Raw genomic sequence first — 22,847 nt, forward strand, 5'->3', positions numbered from 1 at the left:
TTACCAATGTTTCTGTCCATGGTGCTGTAAGGTGGTCCAATATGGGCAAGTGTAGGTTAGCTTCGTCAAAGATTCGAGTGAGGAGGCGATGCCCGTTGGGTGTGTGACGCAGGCGAGTTTCATGATTGGCTCGGTGCGTAGCAATAAGTGCATCCACTGGTGGGAGCTGAGCGAATCTGTGGAGCTCCGTGATGCGCGTGTGTACGGGTAGACCAGTTATAACCCTCAAGACAGAGTTATAAAGTAAGCCAAGTGTCTTGTAATTGGCTGCGGTCAAGTCAAAGTAAGGGGCACCGTAGCGGAGCTTAGCGAGAATAGCGACGGTGAGGCGACGCGCTACCTCCGTCCCTGCGCCCCCACTCTTGCTGCTGAGCCGTTTGGTTAAGTGGAGCGTTGGCCTCCATTGAGATTTTAGCTGAAGGATCCAATCCTTAGCAGTACCATGCTGATTAATGGGAACGCCAAGTATCCGGAGATAACCTTCGGGGGGTTGTGCGATGTTTTGACCGCCGAAGTGAAGGTTGACGTCCACGCCGCCAGGCGGTGGATGTATGACCAGAAATTTAGTTTTTTCTGGGGATGGACGCATATGCCTGTAGAATGAAGTTCAATCTCGATTGTATCTAGTGCTCGTTGCAGCGTCTCCGTTTGTTCTCGAGTCGTATTACGGTACGTGGTCCAGAGCGTGATGTCGTCCGCATATATTGTGAACCATAGGCCATCGATTTTGTCTAGTTGCCATGCGATTTTCGCCATGACGATGTTAAATAAGGTGGGGGAAATGACTGAGCCCTGAGGCACACCCGTGCGGTTTGTAAAATGTTGTGCCGTGTGATTGGTATCGATTTGAATTTCATAGGTTCTATTACTCAGGAAGGACTTCACAAAGTTGATGACGCGGGCTCCAACTCCAGTGTGGATTAGCGCGTCGACAATGGCTTGATGGCTGATGGTATCGAACGCCTTGTGTAAATCGACAGCTACGAGTATGTCAGGACGGCCTTTGTACCATCGGCGTGCTCTGTTCAGGTTGGTGTGTAGAAGATAAAGGCTGTCCTGTGTTCTAGCTGAGGACGGAAGCCAGTCTGGAACGGGTGAAAGTAATTTGAGGTCTCAAGGTAATGTGTAAGTCGATTGGTGACCATACGTTCCATTAGCTTACAGACGGTTGATGTTAAAGAATCGGTCGCAAGTTGGCAAGTTGCGTGGGTGTTTCCCAGGCTTGGGAATGGGGACGACTACCGAGTGTTTCCAATGTGGTGGTAGGCAGCCCGTATCCCAGTGCTGGTTGATGAGGTCAAGCAATTTTTCCTTAGTAGGTGTGCTGAGTTCCGGAGCATGCTCCAAGTGATGCCATCTTTGCGGGAGCGCTGTTCTTTTAACTTGTGAAAGAGGCATATTCGAATTCAAATGTGTTAAAGGGGCGTTAATGCCAGTAGAGTCTGTGGATGGAACAGGGTGCATAGATGTCAGGTGGGGGAGGTGAGGCGGGTTGCGGAAAGAAAGTGCGGGCTGCCTCCTGTTCAAGCTCGGTAGCCAGTCTGACTAGTGCGGAGGAGAAGGGTTTCTCCGGTATTTGCGGATTTGCTCTTGCCGTTCATGGCCGGAATACTCTCCACAGCTTGCTGGTGTTGGTCCTATAGGATAAGTGGCTACAAAAGTCAAGCCATCGACTTCTGCTAAGGCGTTTGCTATAGCGGCGTGCCTCAGCGGTGAGGCGACGAAGTTTTAGAAGCTTTTTGTATTCTCTTCAGATTGGAGATAATCAGTTCGGCTTGTTTTCTGCTTTCCCATAGATTAAGCAGGTGAGGGTCGGGCACAGGTACGTCTTCTGTTACTTGTGTGATTGCAGTGGCTGAATCACGGGCGCGTTGAAGGAGTGTTTTCGACTGGCAGTTCGGCGAGATGATCGTCTAAAGCCTGTCCGAAGTTTTTCCAATTGATGGTACGAGTATTTCGTTTGCGGCGGCGTAGATTGGACTGGAGCTGTATCCATATAGGGTAATGATCCACTGCCCATTGTTTTCAGGGCCATATCGCCAATCTTGGATAATGTTGTTGGAGTGCCAGGTCAGATCCGGAGACTTATCATGTTGACCAGGATGCATGCCTCGTCGTGTCGGATAATCGGTGTCATTGCCAAGGTATAGTCCCGCTACCTCTGTGGATGTGATGTGCAGACGCGTTCCGAGAAGACTGGAGCGTCTGTAACTCCATGTTTGATGCTGCGCGTTGAAGTCCCCGCCAATGAGCATCTCATCTTTAGGATGAGCGTCGCGAAGTTTCCGTATCCAGTCAAAACTGACTTCGTGAGGCTTTGCGTGGGATCTGACGTATGCGCTGACAACTACAAGATGTTTGCGGTTGTATCGCACTCGCGCTGCTACGATTTCTTGGTGCGGTGAGCAGAACGCGGATGTGTCAAGTTGGGCATGGGGAGTATGAATATTTGAACAAATTTGTTTCCGCAAAGTACGTGGTAAAGCATGAATGAGTTAGTGACGAGTGTTTCATGTCGGTGGTGGTGTAACAGGGGCCAGGGGCCGTATCCAGCGGAGGTTCCTTTCGGGAACCGTTCTCTTTCAAGATGACGTCAATTTGACGTCAGCAAGGCAGCGGGCGTCACCTCACGGCGAAGACGGGAAAGACAGCGGCCAATCAGCGATGGCCCCAGCATGGCCCCAGCTCAGGCTGGGGCCATCGCTGATTGGCCGCTGTCTTTCCCGTCTTCGCCGTGAGGTGACGCCCACTGCCTTGCTGACGTCAAATTGACGTCATCTTGAAAGAGAACGGTTCCCGAAAGGAACCTCCGCTGGATACGGCCCCTGGCCCCTGTTACACCACCACCGACACGAAACACTCGTCACTAACTCATTCATGCTTTACCACATACTTTGCGGAAACAAATTTGTTCAAATATTCATACTTTCCATGCACAAGAAAAGGATGCCGAAACTTTAAAAAAAAAAAAAAGTAATGTAGTGCAGTGCATCGAAGTGACTTTTTGTTGGCTCTTTTGTGTGATGTGTTAAAACATTTTTCCTGCACAAATTTTACGGAGTATTGAAAGTGTTTTGCTATTGACCCTTCCTGCTTGGACCACATGATGTAGTCTACAGTATTATGTAAATAAAATAAATACCCTATGCTAGTAGACACAAGCTTTTACACAATAAACATTTAGAGTTAAAGGGGCAGTGCAAAGATTTTATGATCACATTTTAATGCAACAAATCTGTAGAGATGATCTTTGCAACAACTCAAGTCAAATCTAAAAGCTCTGTGTGAATCCTATAATCCACTAATAGAAGTTGCTTCTGGTGACCGCTCAAAACAGAGTAGGGTGACACCTCACCGAACTTCCTTAGTTGCCCCTATTAGCCTACATCAACCGGGCTTTCTGGGTGCATCCTCTCATTGGGAGTGCTAAAGTGATGCACAGCAGGCCGCGACGCTCGGTACAGTCACAATTTTTCTTTGATTTTTCTTGCACAATGGTGAGTGTTTAATTGAGGGGGGAGAGGAGCATATTCAGTTTTCCCCAATATCTTCGCTGTTAGGAAGCTAGCTTAAAGATGTTTGCGTTGCAGACATGACTGATGGAATAATTATCATTCATATGCCTTTTCTTATTTTAGACAATATCTTTTCACGTTCCTTTTAACAGCACTACAAGTATATGAGTTAAGACACATCTCAGTGAAGCATTTTAAGTACAGTAGAACCCCGCTATAGTAAACTCGAATATAGTAAAGTGAAATTGAAGTCCCAGTTCGTCTTGCATAGATGACTGCACATTTTTGTAGTAAAAATATTTTTGATAAAATTCGGTTATAGCAAAGTGTTTCTGGCCGTGGCGACATACTTCCCACGAAATGACATCGCCGCACGCGCGCTGCCTAGAATCGCGGGACAATTTTTTTTTTTTCGGGGATGGATGGATGGATAACTCTATAAGTTCCAAAAGGCTATTTTGACGCCGAAAAGAAATTGCACCGAGTATTTAAATGGCTTTACCACCAGGCTCAGCAGCTCTGAGAAGAAGCCAACTTTACGTAGGCCTTAGAGTGATGAGGGAACACACGTGGCACGTAGGAAAGATAAGGCAGAAGGTCCATTTAGAAGGTAAAACAGTAAAAGTGCAGTGAAAAATATGGAAGGGAAGAAACGGCTGAACATTTACAGCACTGTGCAACGCAAAGCACGAGGCAGCAGTCGCAAGGGGAGGCGCGTTGTGCGGTTTTTGCTGCGCTGACAGAAACAGTAGAAGATGACGCTGTGTTCATGCAAGGCTTTGGTTTTCACAAGAAATCAGACTCGGTTGTATTCATAGCCACATTGCATTCATGCTAAAGAGGTACTTCTTTAACTAAACGCAGAGATAAGAGAGGGATGGAAGGTATTTTAGTGCTTTTTGTTTTTTCATAAAGCAACAAGACGTGTTTAGCAAGTAGCCATTTAACTATCAGACAGTATCTCCAGGGCCATGCCATTACCAAGAACTGATATAGTACAGGTTTTTCTCAGTCTGAGTAACTTTATTCTGAAGGAGATCTAATGTATATAGTATCTTGCACATTTTTATTATCTAGCGTTTGAAGAAAAAATGCAGTGCAAACAGGGACATCAGACCATGAAAGTGCACACCACGAGCACTTGTAGTGTGTGTTTTTCTTTTAAGACGAATGCTTAACCAGCCCTACTGATTAAAAAAAGCCATCGACATTTATTTGAAGACATTCACATGGTACCAAAACCTTGCAGTCGTCACCAGCAGTACAAAGCTAGCGGACACGTGGAAAGGGCTATGTGGTCCATCGAAGCATGCATGCAAGAGGAAGGGTGGTCACAGTAACGCCACCACCTCGAACTCAAGCCAAGGACAACCTATCTGTGCTTGCCAGTGCATTTTCCCTCATATTACCATGCCATTACACACATCGAAAGCAGCTGTCCACATCAACTGGGTCTGCTAGCGGGCATCCCAACAAGTAAGCAGACAGCGAAGAGATGTAGCGTGCGAAATGAGCTTCGCTTGTGGTGAGGAAAACGGTCTGCATTTCACCATCCAAGCGCCACGCCAGTCTTCAATGTGCCCAAATACATCCAACTCATGTTCACTGCAGCAGCTACAGCCTATAAACATAAGCGGAGTAAGCTCAGTCATATCCAAGCTAACTGTACCATCACTTCTGCTAGACGCAGTGAGACTTCTTGATTGACTTGTTATTTACAGGAGGGGGGCACAGCTGAACATCGTTTGTGGGATTCGGGCTTGCTGCGGCTGCCCTTTGCGCGGCCGCCGCCCGCTTCCCAGTTGTTCTCCCCGTTCCCTTTCTCCCGCCTGAGGCGGCGGAGAGGGGCTCGAGCGACTTGTCACTGTCGTTCGGGCCACAACTCCGCCCTGGCGTCCCAGTGGTTGTTCTCATTGGCGCCTTTTGGCGGGAACACGGCACCGCTTCGACAGCCGCGCTCGCGCGACTGTCCGAGCGGAGCCCAGAGAGAGACCCCTCCGAGACATCGCAAGGTGCGTACGCAACTGTTCTTGTCTGCCGGCCTTTGTCCGCGCAGACCAGTGTGTACTCGAGTTCGTCTGCTCCGGGTCGTACCTGAGAGCGAAGCTCGAGCCTGTCGATCGTGATCCAACGATCCGCGACAGGCGTACCTTGCGGTGGTTGCCCAATCTCTCTCAAAGGAACCCTTTGGTTACTGTGAGAGAGAGATCACAGCACGCCCTTGCGTGCTTGCGGCGCGCACTCCGTGTCACTTCGTGCGCGCAGGGGAGCCTAGCTCCTCGCGCGCTCCCTTGACACGGTGACTGCGTATGTGTGTGTATGTGTGTTTTGTATATATGTGTATGTGTGTGCGTACGTGCGTGTATGTGCGTTTGTAAATATGTGTATGTGTGTGCGTGTGTGTGTGTGCCGCTGGAGGATGGCGTTTCAATAAACGTCTCCTTTGTGAACTTGGAGGTTTGTGTCCTTGCAGCGCAGTGCTCTCCTTCCTTTGGAGGTTGAGTGCGCGCTGCAGTGTTTCAGTGTGCGCGTGGTGACGGCTGATCGGGGCTTCGGCTCGCGCGACGCTCGAACCCGCGGTGGTTGGTGGCCTATGACCACGTAGAAACCACAACTGGCGCCCAACGTGAATTGTCCCTGGCTCCATGAGTCGTTGGACAGCACATCGGCCGAGCCGGTCGCCTTGACGATCAAGCTCATGCGCCATGCCTGCCGCCCCCTGCGCGGCACTCGGCAAAGGCACTGAAACACGAACATGGTTCTTCGGACCACCCTGCGGTGGGACCGTTGACCATATGCCTCCGCTGTTTCAGCTTTACGCCGTTGCGGAAGCAATGTGCGCGACGCCGCCACTGCCGGCATCTCCGCACAACAGCACCCGTACCCCGCTTGCAGTCATTTCTGTTCGGGGAACGGCGAGGCGTCAGTCGGGCTCCCTCTGGAAACCGCACCGAAAGCGCGCTCAGTTGGCTGATGCGGCTCCTTGAACTTGCGAGCCGGCTGGCGCGCCATTCTCTCTTGGTACAGCATTTCGACTTTTCGGTGCAGTATCTACAGGGGAGAACGAACGTGGTAGCTGACGCGCTATCCCGTGCTCCACTCGCCCGCGGCGGCGTCTTTACGGACGGCGGGCGAAGGGGGCGAAACAGCGGACGAGCCGCAGAGCGGCACGGAGGGGACGCCCGCAGACGGGTTCCCTATTCCGCTATCCGGGTAAGCAGCGCTTCGCAAAGCAGGCGAGGGTGAAAGCTCTTTGTGAGCACATCTGAGACGCCGATGCCAGCGGAAGTTTTGCTGCGAACCTGCGGGGGGACGAAACCAGGCTCTCCTTTGGGATGACTGGGATCGTTTTCAGCCATGAAGAGCTACGACGGTCCAGCAGAATGACCCGTTTTGTCGCGATGTCAGCGACGGTCTCTGGGAGATGAAGCGCCGTTACGCTGCTTGTATTGCAGCGGGCGCAGCGCCGTTACGCTATTTGTATTGAGCGGGCGCAGGGCGGCACGAGCCAGCGTGTGTCGCGGCGTGCCCCGGGGATTCATATTTGCTGGGCCATGACGGGCTCGCGCTGAAATCATAGCCACGGATGATGAGTCCATGAACCACTTGAAGTGGCTATTCCCCAATGTCTGAGCGGCGCTCTGTTGCGTTCTCTCACGACAAACCATTGGCTGGTCATCTGAGTGGCTCCAAGGTTTCAAGAAACTGAGTCAATCGGTGACTGCAGCCCGGCATGAAGCGCGACATTTTCCGCTGTTGCCGTTCCTGCCATGTCTGTCAAATGGAGAAGTCGACGGGTGGCAAGCCACCGGGCATGACGAAACCAACTGACAGTGTGCGTCCGTGGCAGATGGCCACCTGCGATTTCATGGGGCATTTCCCCAGTAACAAGCAGGGGCTCATTGCTGGAGAATCCCCCTATGGGGAAAGCCAGCCGTGCCTACATCGCAGACCTGAAGGCCCAGGCGTAACGGTCTGACGAGCTTGCGCTGGTGCCCATTGTCACCACAGGCAAGTGCCAAGGCACAACCGATGCGGTGGAACGCAGCCGTGCCCCACACCGGTACTAGGTGAGGCGACGTTCACCTGTGTGATTGATGCCGGACGACGGGCCTTTTCTGCAACCGAAGGCATACCGCCTCACCGAGCGAGCTTGCTCGTTTAACCCTACCCGGAAGCAAGGTTGGTCTCCCCCTTTTCTGGCTCGCTCAGTTCCAGCCTGTGTGCTTTATTATTTTTTTTTGTTTTGTTTTGTGTGCCTCTGTTCCCATTTTTCGCTTTCTTCTGTTTCCATTCTTGCTTCTTATCTTGTAAATATTGTACAGTGAGTGCCTTATTTTGTACAGCGTGTCTTCACTCATCTTTCTTCTTGAAATTGCGAGGGCTGCTCATTAGGCAGCCCCGACGCGCGGTTTTTTCTGTGTGTGTGGAAATGAAGTTGGGGCCGTTTGGGGACGGGGAGCATGACGATGCCCCTTTCACCCAAGGCCGCCGCTGTTGCGAAGGTGCTCGGGACAGGTTCGCCGCTGAAGGTCGGCATCACCCTTTGTTTGGTGTGTGAGTGGCTGTGCGTGTGCGTGCCTGGGCGTGGAGGCGACGACGTCGCGCCATGTGTGTTTGCCGGCGTGTGCGGAGCGCGGTGGAAAGGAAGCCCCGCGCGGTCTTCCCATGTGCGCCTTGGATCGCCACGGAGTCACGGACTTTCCACATCCGGGGCCCCTTCGGCGTGTTCGCTGTCCCTGCACCTAACCTGTACCACCACCGACCGAGATCGTTTGCAGCCAAGGATGAACGTTGGCCACCCAGAAGTCAACGAGCGGTGAGTCACCGCAGGCTCCCTGAGCTGCACCGACGAACTTTGGAACTTCTGTACATAGTTGTGTTTGTACATAGTTGTTCTGTACATAGTTGTATTCTGTAAATAGTCGTTGTAACATAGCCTCCGGAACTTTATACATTATTCTTCATGTCATCTTGTTCATTTTTTTTTGTGCGCCTTGCTAATGTTTGTCTTTCTTGAGTGTGTCTTTTCGAGATTTTTCTTGCTGGAACTGAAGTGTAGTTGACTTGTTGCGTGAGGATAGCATTCTTTTCTTCATGCTGGGGACCTGCCGCGTGCTTTCACTGATGGGTAGGAGGGCAATTAAGGAGAGGAGGATGTGGGATTCGGGCTTGCTGCGGCTGCCCTTTGCGCGGCCGCCGCCCGCTTCCCAGTTGTTCTCCCCGTTCCCTTTCTCCCGCCTGAGGCGGCGGAGAGGGGCTCGAGCGACTTGTCACTGTCGTTCGGGCCACAACTCCGCCCTGGCGTCCCAGTGGTTGTTCTCATTGGCGCCTTTTGGCGGGAACACGGCACCGCTTCGACAGCCGCGCTCGCGCGACTGTCCGAGCGGAGCCCAGAGAGAGACCCCTCCGAGACATCGCAAGGTGCGTACGCAACTGTTCTTGTCTGCCGGCCTTTGTCCGCGCAGACCAGTGTGTACTCGAGTTCGTCTGCTCCGGGTCGTACCTGAGAGCGAAGCTCGAGCCTGTCGATCGTGATCCAACGATCCGCGACAGGCGTACCTTGCGGTGGTTGCCCAATCTCTCTCAAAGGAACCCTTTGGTTACTGTGAGAGAGAGATCACAGCACGCCCTTGCGTGCTTGCGGCGCGCACTCCGTGTCACTTCGTGCGCGCAGGGGAGCCTAGCTCCTCGCGCGCTCCCTTGACACGGTGACTGCGTATGTGTGTGTATGTGCGTTTTGTATATATGTGTATGTGTGTGCGTATGTGCGTGTATGTGCGTTTGTAAATATGTGTATGTGTGTGCGTGTGTGTGCGTGTGTGTGTGTGTGCCGCTGGAGGATGGCGTTTCAATAAACGTCTCCTTTGTGAACTTGGAGGTTTGTGTCCTTGCAGCGCAGTGCTCTCCTTCCTTTGGAGGTTGAGTGCGCGCTGCAGTGTTTCAGTGTGCGCGTGGTGACAGCTGATCGGGGCTTCGGCTCGCGCGACGCTCGAACCCGCGGTGGTTGGTGGCCTATGACCACGTAGAAACCACACGTTATACAAACCTAAAAGTGTTACCACTTTTCATGGAAAAAGAGTAAAAGGACAGAACAAAAACACACTTTGAGAAACAATGAGAAATAGACAACACTGCTTCAAAAATTCTTCAATTGCAGAGAGCATTTCCAGCTTCAAACACATGGCAAGGCAAATCATTACATTTGGGTATAGTCCAAGCAAAGAATTAATAATTAAACTTGTTTGTTTGGGCAAATAAAGGAGTTAGTTTATGAGCATGATAACGCCTCATTAATTAGACCATGAGGGTTGCAAATATAACGAAGGATTTATATGGAGTGTGTAATGATACAGGTTAAAGACGAATTTTATTCTTGCTAACCTCCTCAGAGATGCTAAAGATTGAATGTCATTTCTTCTTATCAACTGTGATGATGAACCTTGCCGGCGGAAGCAGTCATATATGAAGCACACTACTGATTTTTTTACTTGTTCTAGCTTGTTAATATTGTTACATATATGCCCTTCTTCCTCAACCTGATGAGCCTCGCACCAAAACTGTCCCAACTGTCCATCACTCCACACCAGCTGCTCACTGACCGTGGCCGTTGCTTTCTTGCTTGAGTAGTCGACGAAATTCTCCGCTACTGCTCCATTAAGCACTATTTCAGCACCGCTTACCATCTATGAAAAAACTGCCTCACCGAACGTCTCAACTGCACGCTCCTGGACATGTTGTCGATGTATGTATCACATGATCACCGTGACTGAGATACTACTTTGCCATTTGTAATGTACGCATATAATTTCTACCTTCACGATACAATGGGCTACTCACCCTTATATCTTCTATTCCGCTGCAACCCTTCACTTCCGTTCGACAGCGTACTGCCTCCGACTGCTAATGCCAGTTCCTATATTCGGGACGCCATATCCCGAGCTGACACCGCCCATGTTATTGCTCGCCGCTGGCTGACTTCCACCCAAAACTCAAAAACGCTGCCATGGTTCTTGTCACTGGGATGTCCATTACTCTCCTGTCTCTCTCGTCTTGCTCTGGACTCCCGCTCTAGAGTTGGGCGGTGTGAGCAGCACTTGCCATATGCTACGCAGGATCCTACTGTGTTTTACGGCCAGTCACTTCTGTGACATACGAGATCACCCCTGTGTATCTGCCACGAGTCCTTTATGCTATGTACAGAGATCGTTCATGTCGCCCGAATGAAGCTGTACTACTCCTACTGTAGTTCACTGACATAGTACACACCAGGATTGTGCTTTTCGTGGGGGGTAATGTTATATATATGCCGTGTCCCTGAATATCAACTGAAGAAGATGACGTTCAACAACAGAGAGACAGAAGACAAAGCTGTAGCAACGGTTAATGTGAGGTAAAGGTCGGCACTTGCCGGAACACTCATGCAAGTCATCACCTGTTCTGTTTCCTAAGCTAACCTTCTTGCCACGTATCAGTATCTTGAACGAATTAATATTTATTTTGCTTTTGTCTTACAAAGAGTATGGATGACGGAAAAAAAAAACCAGTTCGCAATGACCGCTTGACGGGCTTCACCACACCTTGCTTTTTGTACAGGGATCCCAGACATCACAGGCATATTCTAGGTCGGAACAGACTAATGAATTATATGTTAAACACTTTATATCAGAGGTGCAGCGCTGGAGCCTGTCTCAGTTGACCTAATTTATAAGGCACCGATGAGCAGATGTTATGACTATGGGGTGACCAGTGGTTGTTAATTGTAGCTCCTAAATATTTGAAACTGTGAGTCTAGTCTCTCTTTCTCTCCTCCAGAGACCCTCTTCCTCTCTTTCTCATCACTGACTGCATTATCTATACTGTCAGTCACAATATACCAGAACCCGACTGGACACCATTCATGAGCTGTTTCGCCTCTAAAAAAAAAAGAGGACCTATGATGCTTCCTTGCGGGATACCAAAGTTCATGAAGAGGTAATCAGAATAAAGAATTTCAAAATCAACAAATTGCTGGCGCATATCTGGATATGATGATATCCATTTAGGCAAAGTTTGAGGCATAGCTAGCCCTTCAAACCCTAAACGGACTTCCTAAGCTGGACTGGTGGGTAACTAGCAATACACATCTTGTAAGAAAAAACTTCTAATCTGAGATGCTATCTTCGACTTCAGCACTAACATCACTAAGTGATCTGCTATGGAAAATAACATCTAATAAAGAGAACGACGTGCCTCATACTTTTGCTTGAACATTAGAAGCTTGTGTGAGACCACAAGCCAACATAATACCTGAGACAACACTATCACGAGGTGAGTTCGATGACAGGTTGGACCAAAGGAATTCAAGTAAGCTGAAATACCCAGCAATTATTATACACTTCCTGCCTTTTTTTTTTTTTAATGGATGAAACAAGGGTCACCGACCAGTGAAAAAACATATTAAAGAGGGGTTTATTGGGGGTTATTCGAAGGAATGGAGACGGCGACCAGTGACACACGACGATCGTAGAGTAAGGCACAATCTCGTCCGAAGAAGACAGTCCCAGCTTCGAATGCGCGCGCCAGCTGATCGGCCAGGAACCCAGCCGTCTTCATCGTCGTTTGCTTGGGCGCTGATCATCTTCTTCCTTACATTAGCCCCGGCGGAAAGAGGGAGCCATCCTGGTGACTTAAGGCGAGGGGACGACAAGCGGATCATAGTATGGTTTAAGTCGACTGACATGAACAACTTCTCGCCCGCGGTGACGGTGGTCCGAAGAAGGCGTTGCCGGCTCCACAACATAGTTAACTGGAGATGTACACTCTAATACACGATAAGAGCCATTATACTTTGCAGAGAATTTGGAATCAGCCGGAACAAAGAGCCAAACGAGGGTGTTGGTAGGAAAGTCAGAAGCGGGCTTGCCATGATCGCTCTCATGTCGGAGAAGATCTTGAATGTCCGACGTGAATGAGTGAGCCAGCTGACGGCACTGCTCAGAATTACAGGCAACAGCAGAAAGAGAAGTGTACTCTGAATTGTCGGGGTGGTAAGGAAGTATGGTGTCCAGTAGACAGGAAGGCTCACGACCGTATAGGAGAAAGAATGGGCAAAATCCAGTCGTTGCCTGAGACGCTGTGTTATAGGCATAGGTGACGTATGGAAGCACCTGATTCCAATTAGACGCGTCAGATGTATTATTTTGCAAGCTTCCAACAGCTCGTGGACCGCTTGTGATAGGAAGACGCGGCTGCGGTCACTGAGAAGTTCATGAGGAGCCCCGTGACCTAGAACGAAGTGACGTAGGATAAAGGAGGCAACGTCACGAGCACTAGCCGCAGGCAGGGCTGCATCTCCGCGTAGCGAGTGAGGTGATCCACGGCGACTGTTATCCAGCAGTTGCCTGATGTCGAAGACGGAAGGGGGCCATAGAGGTCGATGCCGACACGATCGAAGGGTCGCGCTGGACAAGGCAATGGCAAAAGTAGGCAAAAGTAGCAGCATTTATATTTTCATAATATGATAATCAAACATATGTAGTATTTTAGACCCCTTCATGGATAACTGCCTTGTCGTGGCGGAGGGGCTTGCGAAACTCGATGAAGTCGTGAGCTCTGCTGTGTAGGGCCACCCAAGATAGACAGGTCACGGCAGAGAGTTCTGACAAAATGTGATTCACTGGAGAAGGTAATGGCAACCCACTCCAGTATTTCCTGCCAAGAAAACCCTATGGTCAGTCACAAAAGCATTAATGATATGGCGCTGGAAGATGAGCCCCCCAGGTTGGAAGGCATCCCACATGTTACTGGGGATGAACAAAGGGCGATTCCTAGTAGCTCCAGGACGAATGAGTGGCTGGGCTAAAGCCAAAAGGACGCTCAGTTGTGGATGTGTCGGAAAGCGACAGGAAAGTCCGATGTTGCAAGGAGATATATCACATAGCAACATGGAATGTAAGATCTATGACGCAAGGTAAACTGGATGTCGTCAAGCAAGAAATGGACAGATTGAACATTGATAACTTGGGTATCAGCGAATGGAAAAAGCAAGAGAGTTCCAGAAACCCATCTATTTCTGCTTTATTGATTATGCGAAAGCGTTTGACTGCGTAGATCACAGCAGATTGTGGCAAGCTCTCCAAGAGATGGGAGTTCCAATTCACCTCATCTGTCTCCTCAGGAACCTGTATGAAGGGCAAGAGGCCACAGTCAGAACTGGGCATGGTCTTACTGATTGGTTTCCGATTGAGAAAGGAGTGAGACAAGACTGCATACTGTCGCCCTGCCTATTTAAATTATGAGGAAGGCCGGTCTGGACGAGTTTTCAGCTGGAGTGAAGATTGCTGGAAAACGTATCAACAACCTTAGATATGCAGATGATACCACTTTAATGGCAGAAAGTGAAGTGGAACTCAAGAGACTTCTGATGAGCGTAAAAGAAGAGAGTGAGAAGTTTGGGCTTAAACTGAACATTAAAAAGACAAAGATCATGGCATCTTGCCCTATCAAGTCCTGGAGCATCAAGGGACAAGAAGTGGAAGCTGTGACAGATGTTCTCTTCTTGGGCTCCAAGATTACCCCGGAAGGAGACTGCAGACATGAAATTAGGAGACGCCTGCTTCTGGGAAAGAGAGCCATGGCTATCCTTGACCACCTAGTAAAGAGCAGAGACATTAGTCTGTCAACCAAGATCCGTATAACTCGTGCTATGGTCTTTCCAGTTGTGATGTATGGATGCGAGAGTTGGACTGTGAAGAAGGCTGACCGCCGAAGAATTGACGCGTTTGAATTGTGGTGCTGGCAGAGACTCTTGAGAGTTCCTTGGACTGCCAGAAGATCAAATCAGTCGATATTGTTGACCATAAACCCTGACTGCTCATTGGAGGGTCAAATTCTAAAGTTAAAGCTCAGCTACTTTGGTGATCTGATGAGAAGAGAGGAGTCACTGGAGAAAGATTTGATGTTGGGAAAGGTTGAGGGTCACCGGAAAAGGGGTAGGCAGCGAACGCGATGGTTAGATGGCATCCTCGAGGCGCTGCAGATGAAGTCATGTGATGTTAGGAAGATGGTGAGAGACCGGAAAGCGTGGCGTAATATGGTCCATAGGGTCACGAAGAGTCGGACACAACTGAACGACTGAACTGAGTATTCTAGAAGAGTTGATTGAGATATGCCAGTGTATCCTGTGTGCTTCTGCCTTATCGGTCATGGCAAGAGCACGCGTACGTGCGCGTTCTTGTCGCGGGGTAGTTTCCATGCAGTTTGTAATTGCAAGTTTTTCATGTACGCTACCTTCACTATGCTGTCTTAAATGCATGTAAATGCTTGCGTCGTATAATCCTGTGTAAAATGCTGAGAATATATTTATTCTTTTTTCCATAATTGGCTTAGTGGCTCTGTTCTCATTCGCGACGCTGAACATAACTGATTAACGCTGGGCGTCAAAGTTCTATCCCCTTGCCTTGATTCGGGAAGGTGTCTCGCACTTCTTTCGGAGCCGTGACAAGTATCTTTGGAGATTCGCTGCCGCATCCGAAACAGATACACCCATACATGTTCCATCTACCTGTCTGTAGAACTTTCCCATATAAACGAATTACACGTTGCTAAAGCACATATTTAGTAGCTTGCACCAGAGCTTCTCAATACTGCCAATTGCGACACTTCCCATAGGGCCCATGTATCGGCGGTTTTGATTGGTCAAAATTCGGGTGTTTACGAATGGTGGCGGCACCCGCGGCCATTAAACTGCGTCTAAATACCAAACTTTCTGATTGTTCATAAATGCACAACCATTATGGAAAAAAACATTAGTTGAAGACTTGCAGCGGCAAAAATTATTAGGATAACAGCCATACAGTTATATAAGATAAAAAATAGGAGAAAAAAATTTGATTTCCAAAAGGCAATGATGGCAATCGCAAAACGCTTGTATTGATCGCTTCCAGATGGCGTGACAATTCATAGACACCCGAAAAATGCGTACAAAATTCAGTCACTTTTTGAAGTGGAGTTTCGCAACTGGTATGATCCAAAAGCTCTGGCTTGTGCAGGCCCAGTAAATCTATTGGCGATCTCTGCAGCAGCCTTTTATCAGCTTCAAGTGCAGCAGAGCATGCACGGACAGCCAGGTCTATCAGCATGCTCATGAACAGAGTTAAAAAAAAACAGAGTTGAACAGAGTTCAAGTAAAAAAAAACCAGTGAAGTTCCAACGTTGGGCTTGCTTGCCGCGCCTGTGCTCCCGGAGAAAGAAAAAGAACTATTCAGTGTTTTTCTTGCCCTCCAATTAAGTAGCGGAGAAGGGGGGCAAAGTCAGAGTATACCGAGAAGCGTCCACGCAGCTTGAGAGCGGGCGGGATACCGAGAATACGAGAGGGGTAAAGGGGTCAACCTCTTGTAGCGTAGACGACGCGCAGAACCCCTTTCTTCCCGGATAAGCTGATCCGCGAGAGCGGCAACGGGGCATTTTAACCCGTGTCACGTCGGTTTTTTCCAGTATCTGCAGCCTGGCTTCAGAAAGCGCTCTCAATGAGAGGGTGGCAGGGGGCGTGAAGAATGGCCCTCATGTTCGTCTGTGTACAGATGTATCTGTCTGCTTGCAAGCGACGACGTCTCAGTAGATGGGCCTCGGACATTGCCTTTCCGCGAAACGGTGTTTATGGATTAACTCTGAGGGTGGGAAAAGATGCACCTGTGGGGAAGCGAGTGATTGCCAAGTTTCTGGGAGAAGGGCAAAATCCGCTATTTCGATAGTGGAAAGTTTATACGCTTGTACAGTGTTATTTGAGATGTCTAGCCTTCTTTCCCTTAACCTTCATTGGCAGTGTTCTACTTTCCCCAATCCGTGATTGGTAATGGTGCCCTTTCCCTAATGATTTATTGGGTGACTGTTTGTAAATTTTCCCTATTAGTTGCTGTTCCCACCGAGGGCGGGGACATAGTGTTTAAAAGAAAATGTTTTGGTGGAACCAAAGGCTGGTTTCGTCAGGTAAAACTAAGAGTCAGTCAATTGTAAATATGTTTTCTTCTTGCTTGTATCTTTCTGTTTTATTTATTAATTGTTAATAAATAGTTAACCTTTCCGGAAGTGTCCTGGAGTAATGTGATTGAGCAACATCGAACCTGCAAGACGTCAAGCATCCTACAACCCATCATCATCTACATATTTCCCTCTATAAGATCCAGAGGGAAAATCAACTACCCTCTTTACGCCTTAATCGATCTGGATGCAACAAATCTTCTCGACAAATTTTCACTGTTTGGCAACTCATTTTGTCCAAATATATGCCACCCACCCTCCCCCCTTTGGCCAGACGGGCTTCAGTCACATTCTCAACTTCCAACACTTTCTGCTGTACTTCACTTAAGCGATATAAAAGTTTCCATGGCAGTAAACTTGGAGACAGTTTCGTAAGCTCTATGCTCTAACAGTGTACCTCCTGCACCATTACTTATGGCGATTTCCACTGGTCGCTCTGGAGCACATTTCCTTGCTCCGGGATGACGATTTCGAATTCTACTGGTTGACCAAGATAGGTTGCGCATATTCCGCTGGTCGTGAGTCGGTTCTTGCCAGAAGTTTCATTCGCAGATGTCATTTTTTTTTGGAGGGCTGTTTTCAGCCACTTCAGCAATATCACCTGAGGACACCGGGCATCACCTTTTTTTCTTTTTTTCCTTTTTTTTTTTTTTTGCGCGAACACGTCGAAGTGCGTCTATTGAATATTGTCCAAAGCGTTAAAATAGTGCGAAAGCAAGTTGCAGAGGGCCTCATTCCTCCCTATTTATCAACTGCAACAATTTTGCCACTGGGATGCGACTTCAACTTCCGGAAACAGCTCAGCATTACTTCTGCTGTGCGCTCTACACGTTCCGCTGGTCGACCAAGGCTGATTCGCTCTGTAACGCTGTAGGTCGGTTCGGACACCCAGCTCCAATTGACCAGTAGAAATCACCATTAGTATAACACCAGCGTCACGTCCATGATGTCTGTTTCATTAGAAATATGAATCCGGCATGTCTTGGTCGCTTGTTTCTTCGTGAAGCCATGTTTCAGTAATCATGGCCACATGAGGGTCATAACTTAATAGATTACTTACAAGTGATTTCACTGGCTATATTTCTCACATTAATGTTTAGAAGGTGCAGATAGCATGGTGTAGAGGAAGGGACCGGTCATGCATGCTGCAGTGAAGGCGAGTGCTAAATCTTTACGAAGTATTACTTTGGCTGTCCAATACAAACTATGCCATTATCTATCTGCAGTTTATCGTTCAATAATATTTTTGCACTACCTTACCGACATTTGTTTTAGCTTCACTTACTCCAAACATATCCATGCATCTAAACAAATTTGTCTATCTTCTTTTCTTTTTTCTTCCTCTGACCTATTTCTCACCTTCAAAAATATGATGCCAGCAGACAAGATCCAAGAAGCCACAAAAATAATCATATTTTGATTTTCTGTTCTTTTCTTATCTTGCTTAAACTGATATTACTTCATTCTATTCTATTCTATTCATTCTATTGGCCATTTTATGACCCTTGGAGAAACCGGTTTGACTGGGCTGTTAAGGGGCGGAGTCGTCAACACTTTCCTGTGCTACAAGAGCAGCCCAGCTCCCCAATATGGCAGCACCCTTCTCGAGACCCTTTGTAAAATCGTGTAGTATATTACTTCATTCTACCTTGACAAGCTAAAATTCACACAGTTCTTACTAGCAACATCTTCTTAACCAGCCCTCTGCAAGTGCACTTCAAATGATTCAATTGTGTGTGGCACACAACAAAGATATTTCCTTTTTAAGAGTCCAAAAGCACCTGCATATTTTTTCATGTCAGGAATAGCTAACGTGGGTGGTAACCACTGCGATTAATGCAGTTATGACAGTCACCTACCGTCATCATTATGCTTCATGCCGTGTGGCAGCTCCGATGAAGATAATCTGACTTCTAAACTCAAGCAGTTGGCATGCCTCAAGACGAGCCACCAGAAGAACTGTAGAGCAGAGTCTTCTTCAATATGGATCTCGATACTTGTGCCTACACAAAAAATACAAAGCATGTTGCGTAATCTCACTGCGCAAGGACAGTTCCAAATGCGACCGGTAGTATTTTCCCCACCATTATGAAACTCAGTGCAGTAGGCAACCTGAAGCAGCAAAAGAGGCCTTGCTGTGCCATTCAATAAAAAAAAAAGCATGAGGTCTGGTAGTGAAGTTTCTCTGCACCAGGAGAATAGGCAGCCTCCAGCTGTGCAAATGAGCAGGTGGTGAACAGAAGGAGCAGTGATCAGCTTGTACAGCATTACCCAATCTCACTGCCAGCCAACATCGTTCATAGACAGCACTTGTTGCTAAAAAAAATAAAAAAATAAAAAATAAAGTCTTTGGCACACTAACCACAAAAACTGCTGCCTTATGCCATCCTATATATGTGGCAGGAAGTTTCATATCAGCTGCACTAGTGCTTAGCATAGAACAGACACAACATGTGGTATTTTTTCACAACATTTCTGTGGAAACTCAAGACACCGAATTGAGCCAGTTGGATTAACGCTAGTGTGTCCGTAGTGTGTCCGGAGTTAAATTTTATTGTACATGCTGCGAATTCCCATAACATGATGCACAGTTTTAATGTGAAAGTATTTTTTGCTTGTGGTTGGCGTGGACAGGATGTGTGACCACGAGTGTGCACACAAGATAACGATGATAACTATGACAACTAGGCAATTAACAGAAGATAATTAATAATAATGAGAGAAGTCATAGCAATGCATACAGATCAGTGGTTAGAGTCATAATAATGATGATGAGATATGATAGATAAGGCTGATAACATAAGTCAATCAGAATTTTAGTCAACTCTAACAGTAATCATATGATGTCATACATTATACAGACATTTACTGATAAGATAGTGATAGTTAATGATATTATGATGATAATAGGATAAAGGGATAGAAAGTAAATCAAAAAAAGATAATCGAGCTTATAACAGAACTAGGCACGGAACTTGCAGTGATTTCGCATTTTCGCATGTAAGAAGACTTAAGTGCACTCTAAATTTATATTTGCTGAATGCCATATGCTCACCTGCCATCCTACAAAGCAAAAGGGATAATTTACCTTCAGAAGGGTGAATGCTGCCCAGTAGCCTTCTGCTGTCTGGCTGCCATGGATCAGCACGGCTACTAGGACAGCGCCAGCCAATATAGCTGCGAACACCACAGCTGCCGTGCTGCGTGCGGTGTCACACGATGCTGTGGAGATGAAAATCATCTCGGCAGATAACTGGACACACCTCATGATTGGCAAAACCACAAGGACCACACAGCCACTGGCCTCTTCCGTAGTCTCTCCCTTGCTAGTCAAATTCACGTCAACACCTGCACAGAGAATAAAAATATTTACCACAAATGCAACATCTGCACATCTACACTCTGCTTAACTAAAGCTAACACAGGTTGTCAGCAACGTGCATTGCAATTTATCAAGCGATTGAATCTGATCTTCAGGGATACCCTTAAGAAGAAAAACTACAATGAAATTTACACAACGGTCTGCAGTGAGCTGTGATAACATAATGAGCATGCAAAATGTCGGCAAAGCAAATATATCTAACCTACTCAGCTCAGGCCCTACATGTTTACCATCACGTGTTATTTTACCTATTTTTTGCATCGTTCAGGAAGCTAGTCCTACTTAAGCTGATTACTGCTACACTGGTTGTCCTAATGCTCACAAAGTTCGGGCTCATAAAGGGAGAAAAGAAACACTATGACTTTCCATCTGTGAATATCTAATGCAAGATGCACTTAAAGACTGTGTCTTGCAAGTTCTTTGTTGATTTCTTCTGCTTGGTTCCTTTTAAAGTTCTGGTAATTTTGAGTTACCTTTTTTACAAAATAAGTTTGCCACTCTGCAGCTGATATGAGGTACGTCAAGTATAAGCATAGCTAAAGGGTCCGAGTTTCCTCGCTCCAAGGTCTGGCATGTTTATGCTCACTAACTAAATTTTGAATTGGTCACTTAATGAATAGAATTTTCTATTAACTTTTTTTTTCATGTGGCTGTGATTTTCAATTACTTGTAAAAATAGCAGAGCGTAGACACTAAGAATGGCCTACTCTGCAAGCATGGTAGAAGTTTTAAAACTTCGTCAAATTTCACAATTCAGCTGAATACACAGTTGAGTCTGTTGATTATACAGGTAGCGGTGACTCTGCGGATGCTGCATCATATCGAGATCTGAGGGCTGCGACAACATTTGAAAAGTGCCCAGAAAATCGGTGGCAGTGCCTCAGTTACCTCTTTGAGGTTTCCACTTCATTTGTGCAGGGTTTGATACAGTGTACACTGTGATGAGCTCGCTCCACTTTTTCTCCCAATGATGTGCTCAACTTACGGCCTAAAGTGGTTGCATTATAGTGAGAACATTGATCGGGTTAGAACTTCGATCCATGCCAGAAGCATTTGCTGTTAGAAAGAAAAACATATTGTGTTATCCTGTTCTTACTGAATTTTTTCTTTCCAGACGCAAGTGTATCTACACAAGTTTTGCTCACACTTTATCTAAACACATTAACATCACAAATAAAATTTGATAAGACAAGGAACACTAGCTTATATAACTAAATATGTGTTTAACTGCCTTCATATAATGTAAAAAATATTAAAAGTCCAGAGTCATTGCAGCAAGAAAATATAATCAAAATGAGAGAATGTGGTCATTATCACATGTTAAGGGAAAAGCAATAATATAAAACAATCAGTTATAGGCACAGACATATCGGATTCCACATGCAATTTGGGTACTATGTTTTATTACAGTCATCGTCAAGTTAGCAACAATCAGAGTGCATCACAGGCTGAAGTGAACGACATCTGGTGCCAAACTTCTGTTTTTACTACATTTTAGTTACTGAAAACATGAGAGAGCTCATTTGTAGACAGTGTCTAATTACTATCACTCGCAGTGCTATGTACAATTTCGGATGCACAGATCTGGCTACGCTGAACGATACCAGAGTTCTAAAGAAAAGCACGAAATTCAGCAGCGGGCTGTATTAGAGCTGGTGGACTGCTGTGATGCCTGCGCTTGTGCACTTTCCATTGAGTGTTGGAACTTTATTTATTGCCAAAATGGTTGTTCAGAAAGCCGATCGGGCGAATATGCATGTGCCTTAACCCTTTCTTGCCGAGTGTTGCCCACAGGCAACACACCAGAAAATATTTTTTTTCTGGAGCAGTTTTAGTTTCGGACGCTTTTTCTTACCTCCAAGCTCCGCCCATATTACTACTACATGGACAGGTTGCGCCATCTGGTGAGTAATAACGAAATTGATGAAGAGAAAAAAGATGTTTGGCGCGCATATCTCTGCAGAGCAGTCGACTACGCGGCTTCAACCTCTGTGCGCCGGTTTCCTGGTAAGCGCTCATTTTTCTTCTGTCTTTTCTCAGTTGCTTAGAAGAATGCCTTGGTTTGCTCCTTGTTGAATTACGTAACTGGCACTGCTAATTTGTGCTCGTAGGGGCGCGTCTAGTATTTGTTGCCTACAGGCAACACCCGGCACTGTGCAGTATTTTTCATTCCGCTGAGTTTTCGGTGCGCTGCCTTTCTTCAATAGTGTGGTACGCTGCCCACACACTAACATATTTTCTGCACGGCATCATGTAGGATGCACGGACCTGTCTACAGGTACAAAGAATGGATCCTAACATATTTTATGGAGAAATAGCCGCAAAGGCGCCGCCTGAATACAGCGATGACTCGGACCTCGACTCGTCAAGCGACAAAGAACCAGAGAATGGTACTTCGGCCCGGTCATGTAAGGATTCCTTTTGTTCCACCACTTCTAATTACATAAACATTCGAGCCACAAATGAAGTAGCATTTGTTGCAGAGTGAAGAGGTTCGATATGGGGGGAGTGAAGGGCTCGAACATCTTGAGCACATTTGGCTCTGCACTTTCGCGTGTAGCCACTGACGGCAGCAATGAGAGACGTTATCGTGTCTACGCTTTTTCCTCAGTTATATATATATATATATATATATATATATATATATATATATTGTTATATATATATATAACAGTTATATATATATATATAATGCCTGGTAAGCTGCGCCGTAGGGGTTGCTTTGTGCGCTTCTAACACCATCTTTTTTTAGCCCATATAGCAAAGCAATAATTCTTCGCTTGTGTAATTAGGACTGCACTGTTCACTAGGTAGATCATATAGTAATTTGTAAATTCACTTGCCCTTCCTTTTCTCCATGTTTTATTGCACCTGCTTTCTGCTCCATATTTACAGATTCATCAGCTGACTGTAAAGATGAAGACATCTCC

General features: G+C 47.0%; 1 protein-coding gene across 1 annotated transcript in view; it reads right to left on the reverse strand.

Annotated features, from left to right (window-relative positions):
• LOC146172380 (uncharacterized) overlaps positions 1-22,847 on the reverse strand; it is a 37,674-nt gene that overhangs the window by 7,052 nt on the left and 7,775 nt on the right. Inside the window, exons 2-4 of the mRNA XM_084585913.1 lie at positions 20,806-20,973; positions 19,624-19,883; positions 18,395-18,538 (exon numbers count right to left, since the gene is read on the reverse strand). Of these exons, the coding sequence (XP_084442039.1) occupies positions 18,473-18,538; positions 19,624-19,883; positions 20,806-20,827 (348 nt within the window). The 5' untranslated portion in view covers positions 20,828-20,973 and the 3' untranslated portion in view covers positions 18,395-18,472. The remainder of the gene's footprint in view (positions 1-18,394; positions 18,539-19,623; positions 19,884-20,805; positions 20,974-22,847) is intronic.

This window comes from Amblyomma maculatum, unplaced genomic scaffold (genome assembly GCF_055883805.1).
Source record: "Amblyomma maculatum isolate TAMU_Amacu unplaced genomic scaffold, ASM5588380v1 scaffold_13, whole genome shotgun sequence".
Taxonomy (NCBI): Eukaryota; Metazoa; Arthropoda; class Arachnida; order Ixodida; family Ixodidae; genus Amblyomma; species Amblyomma maculatum.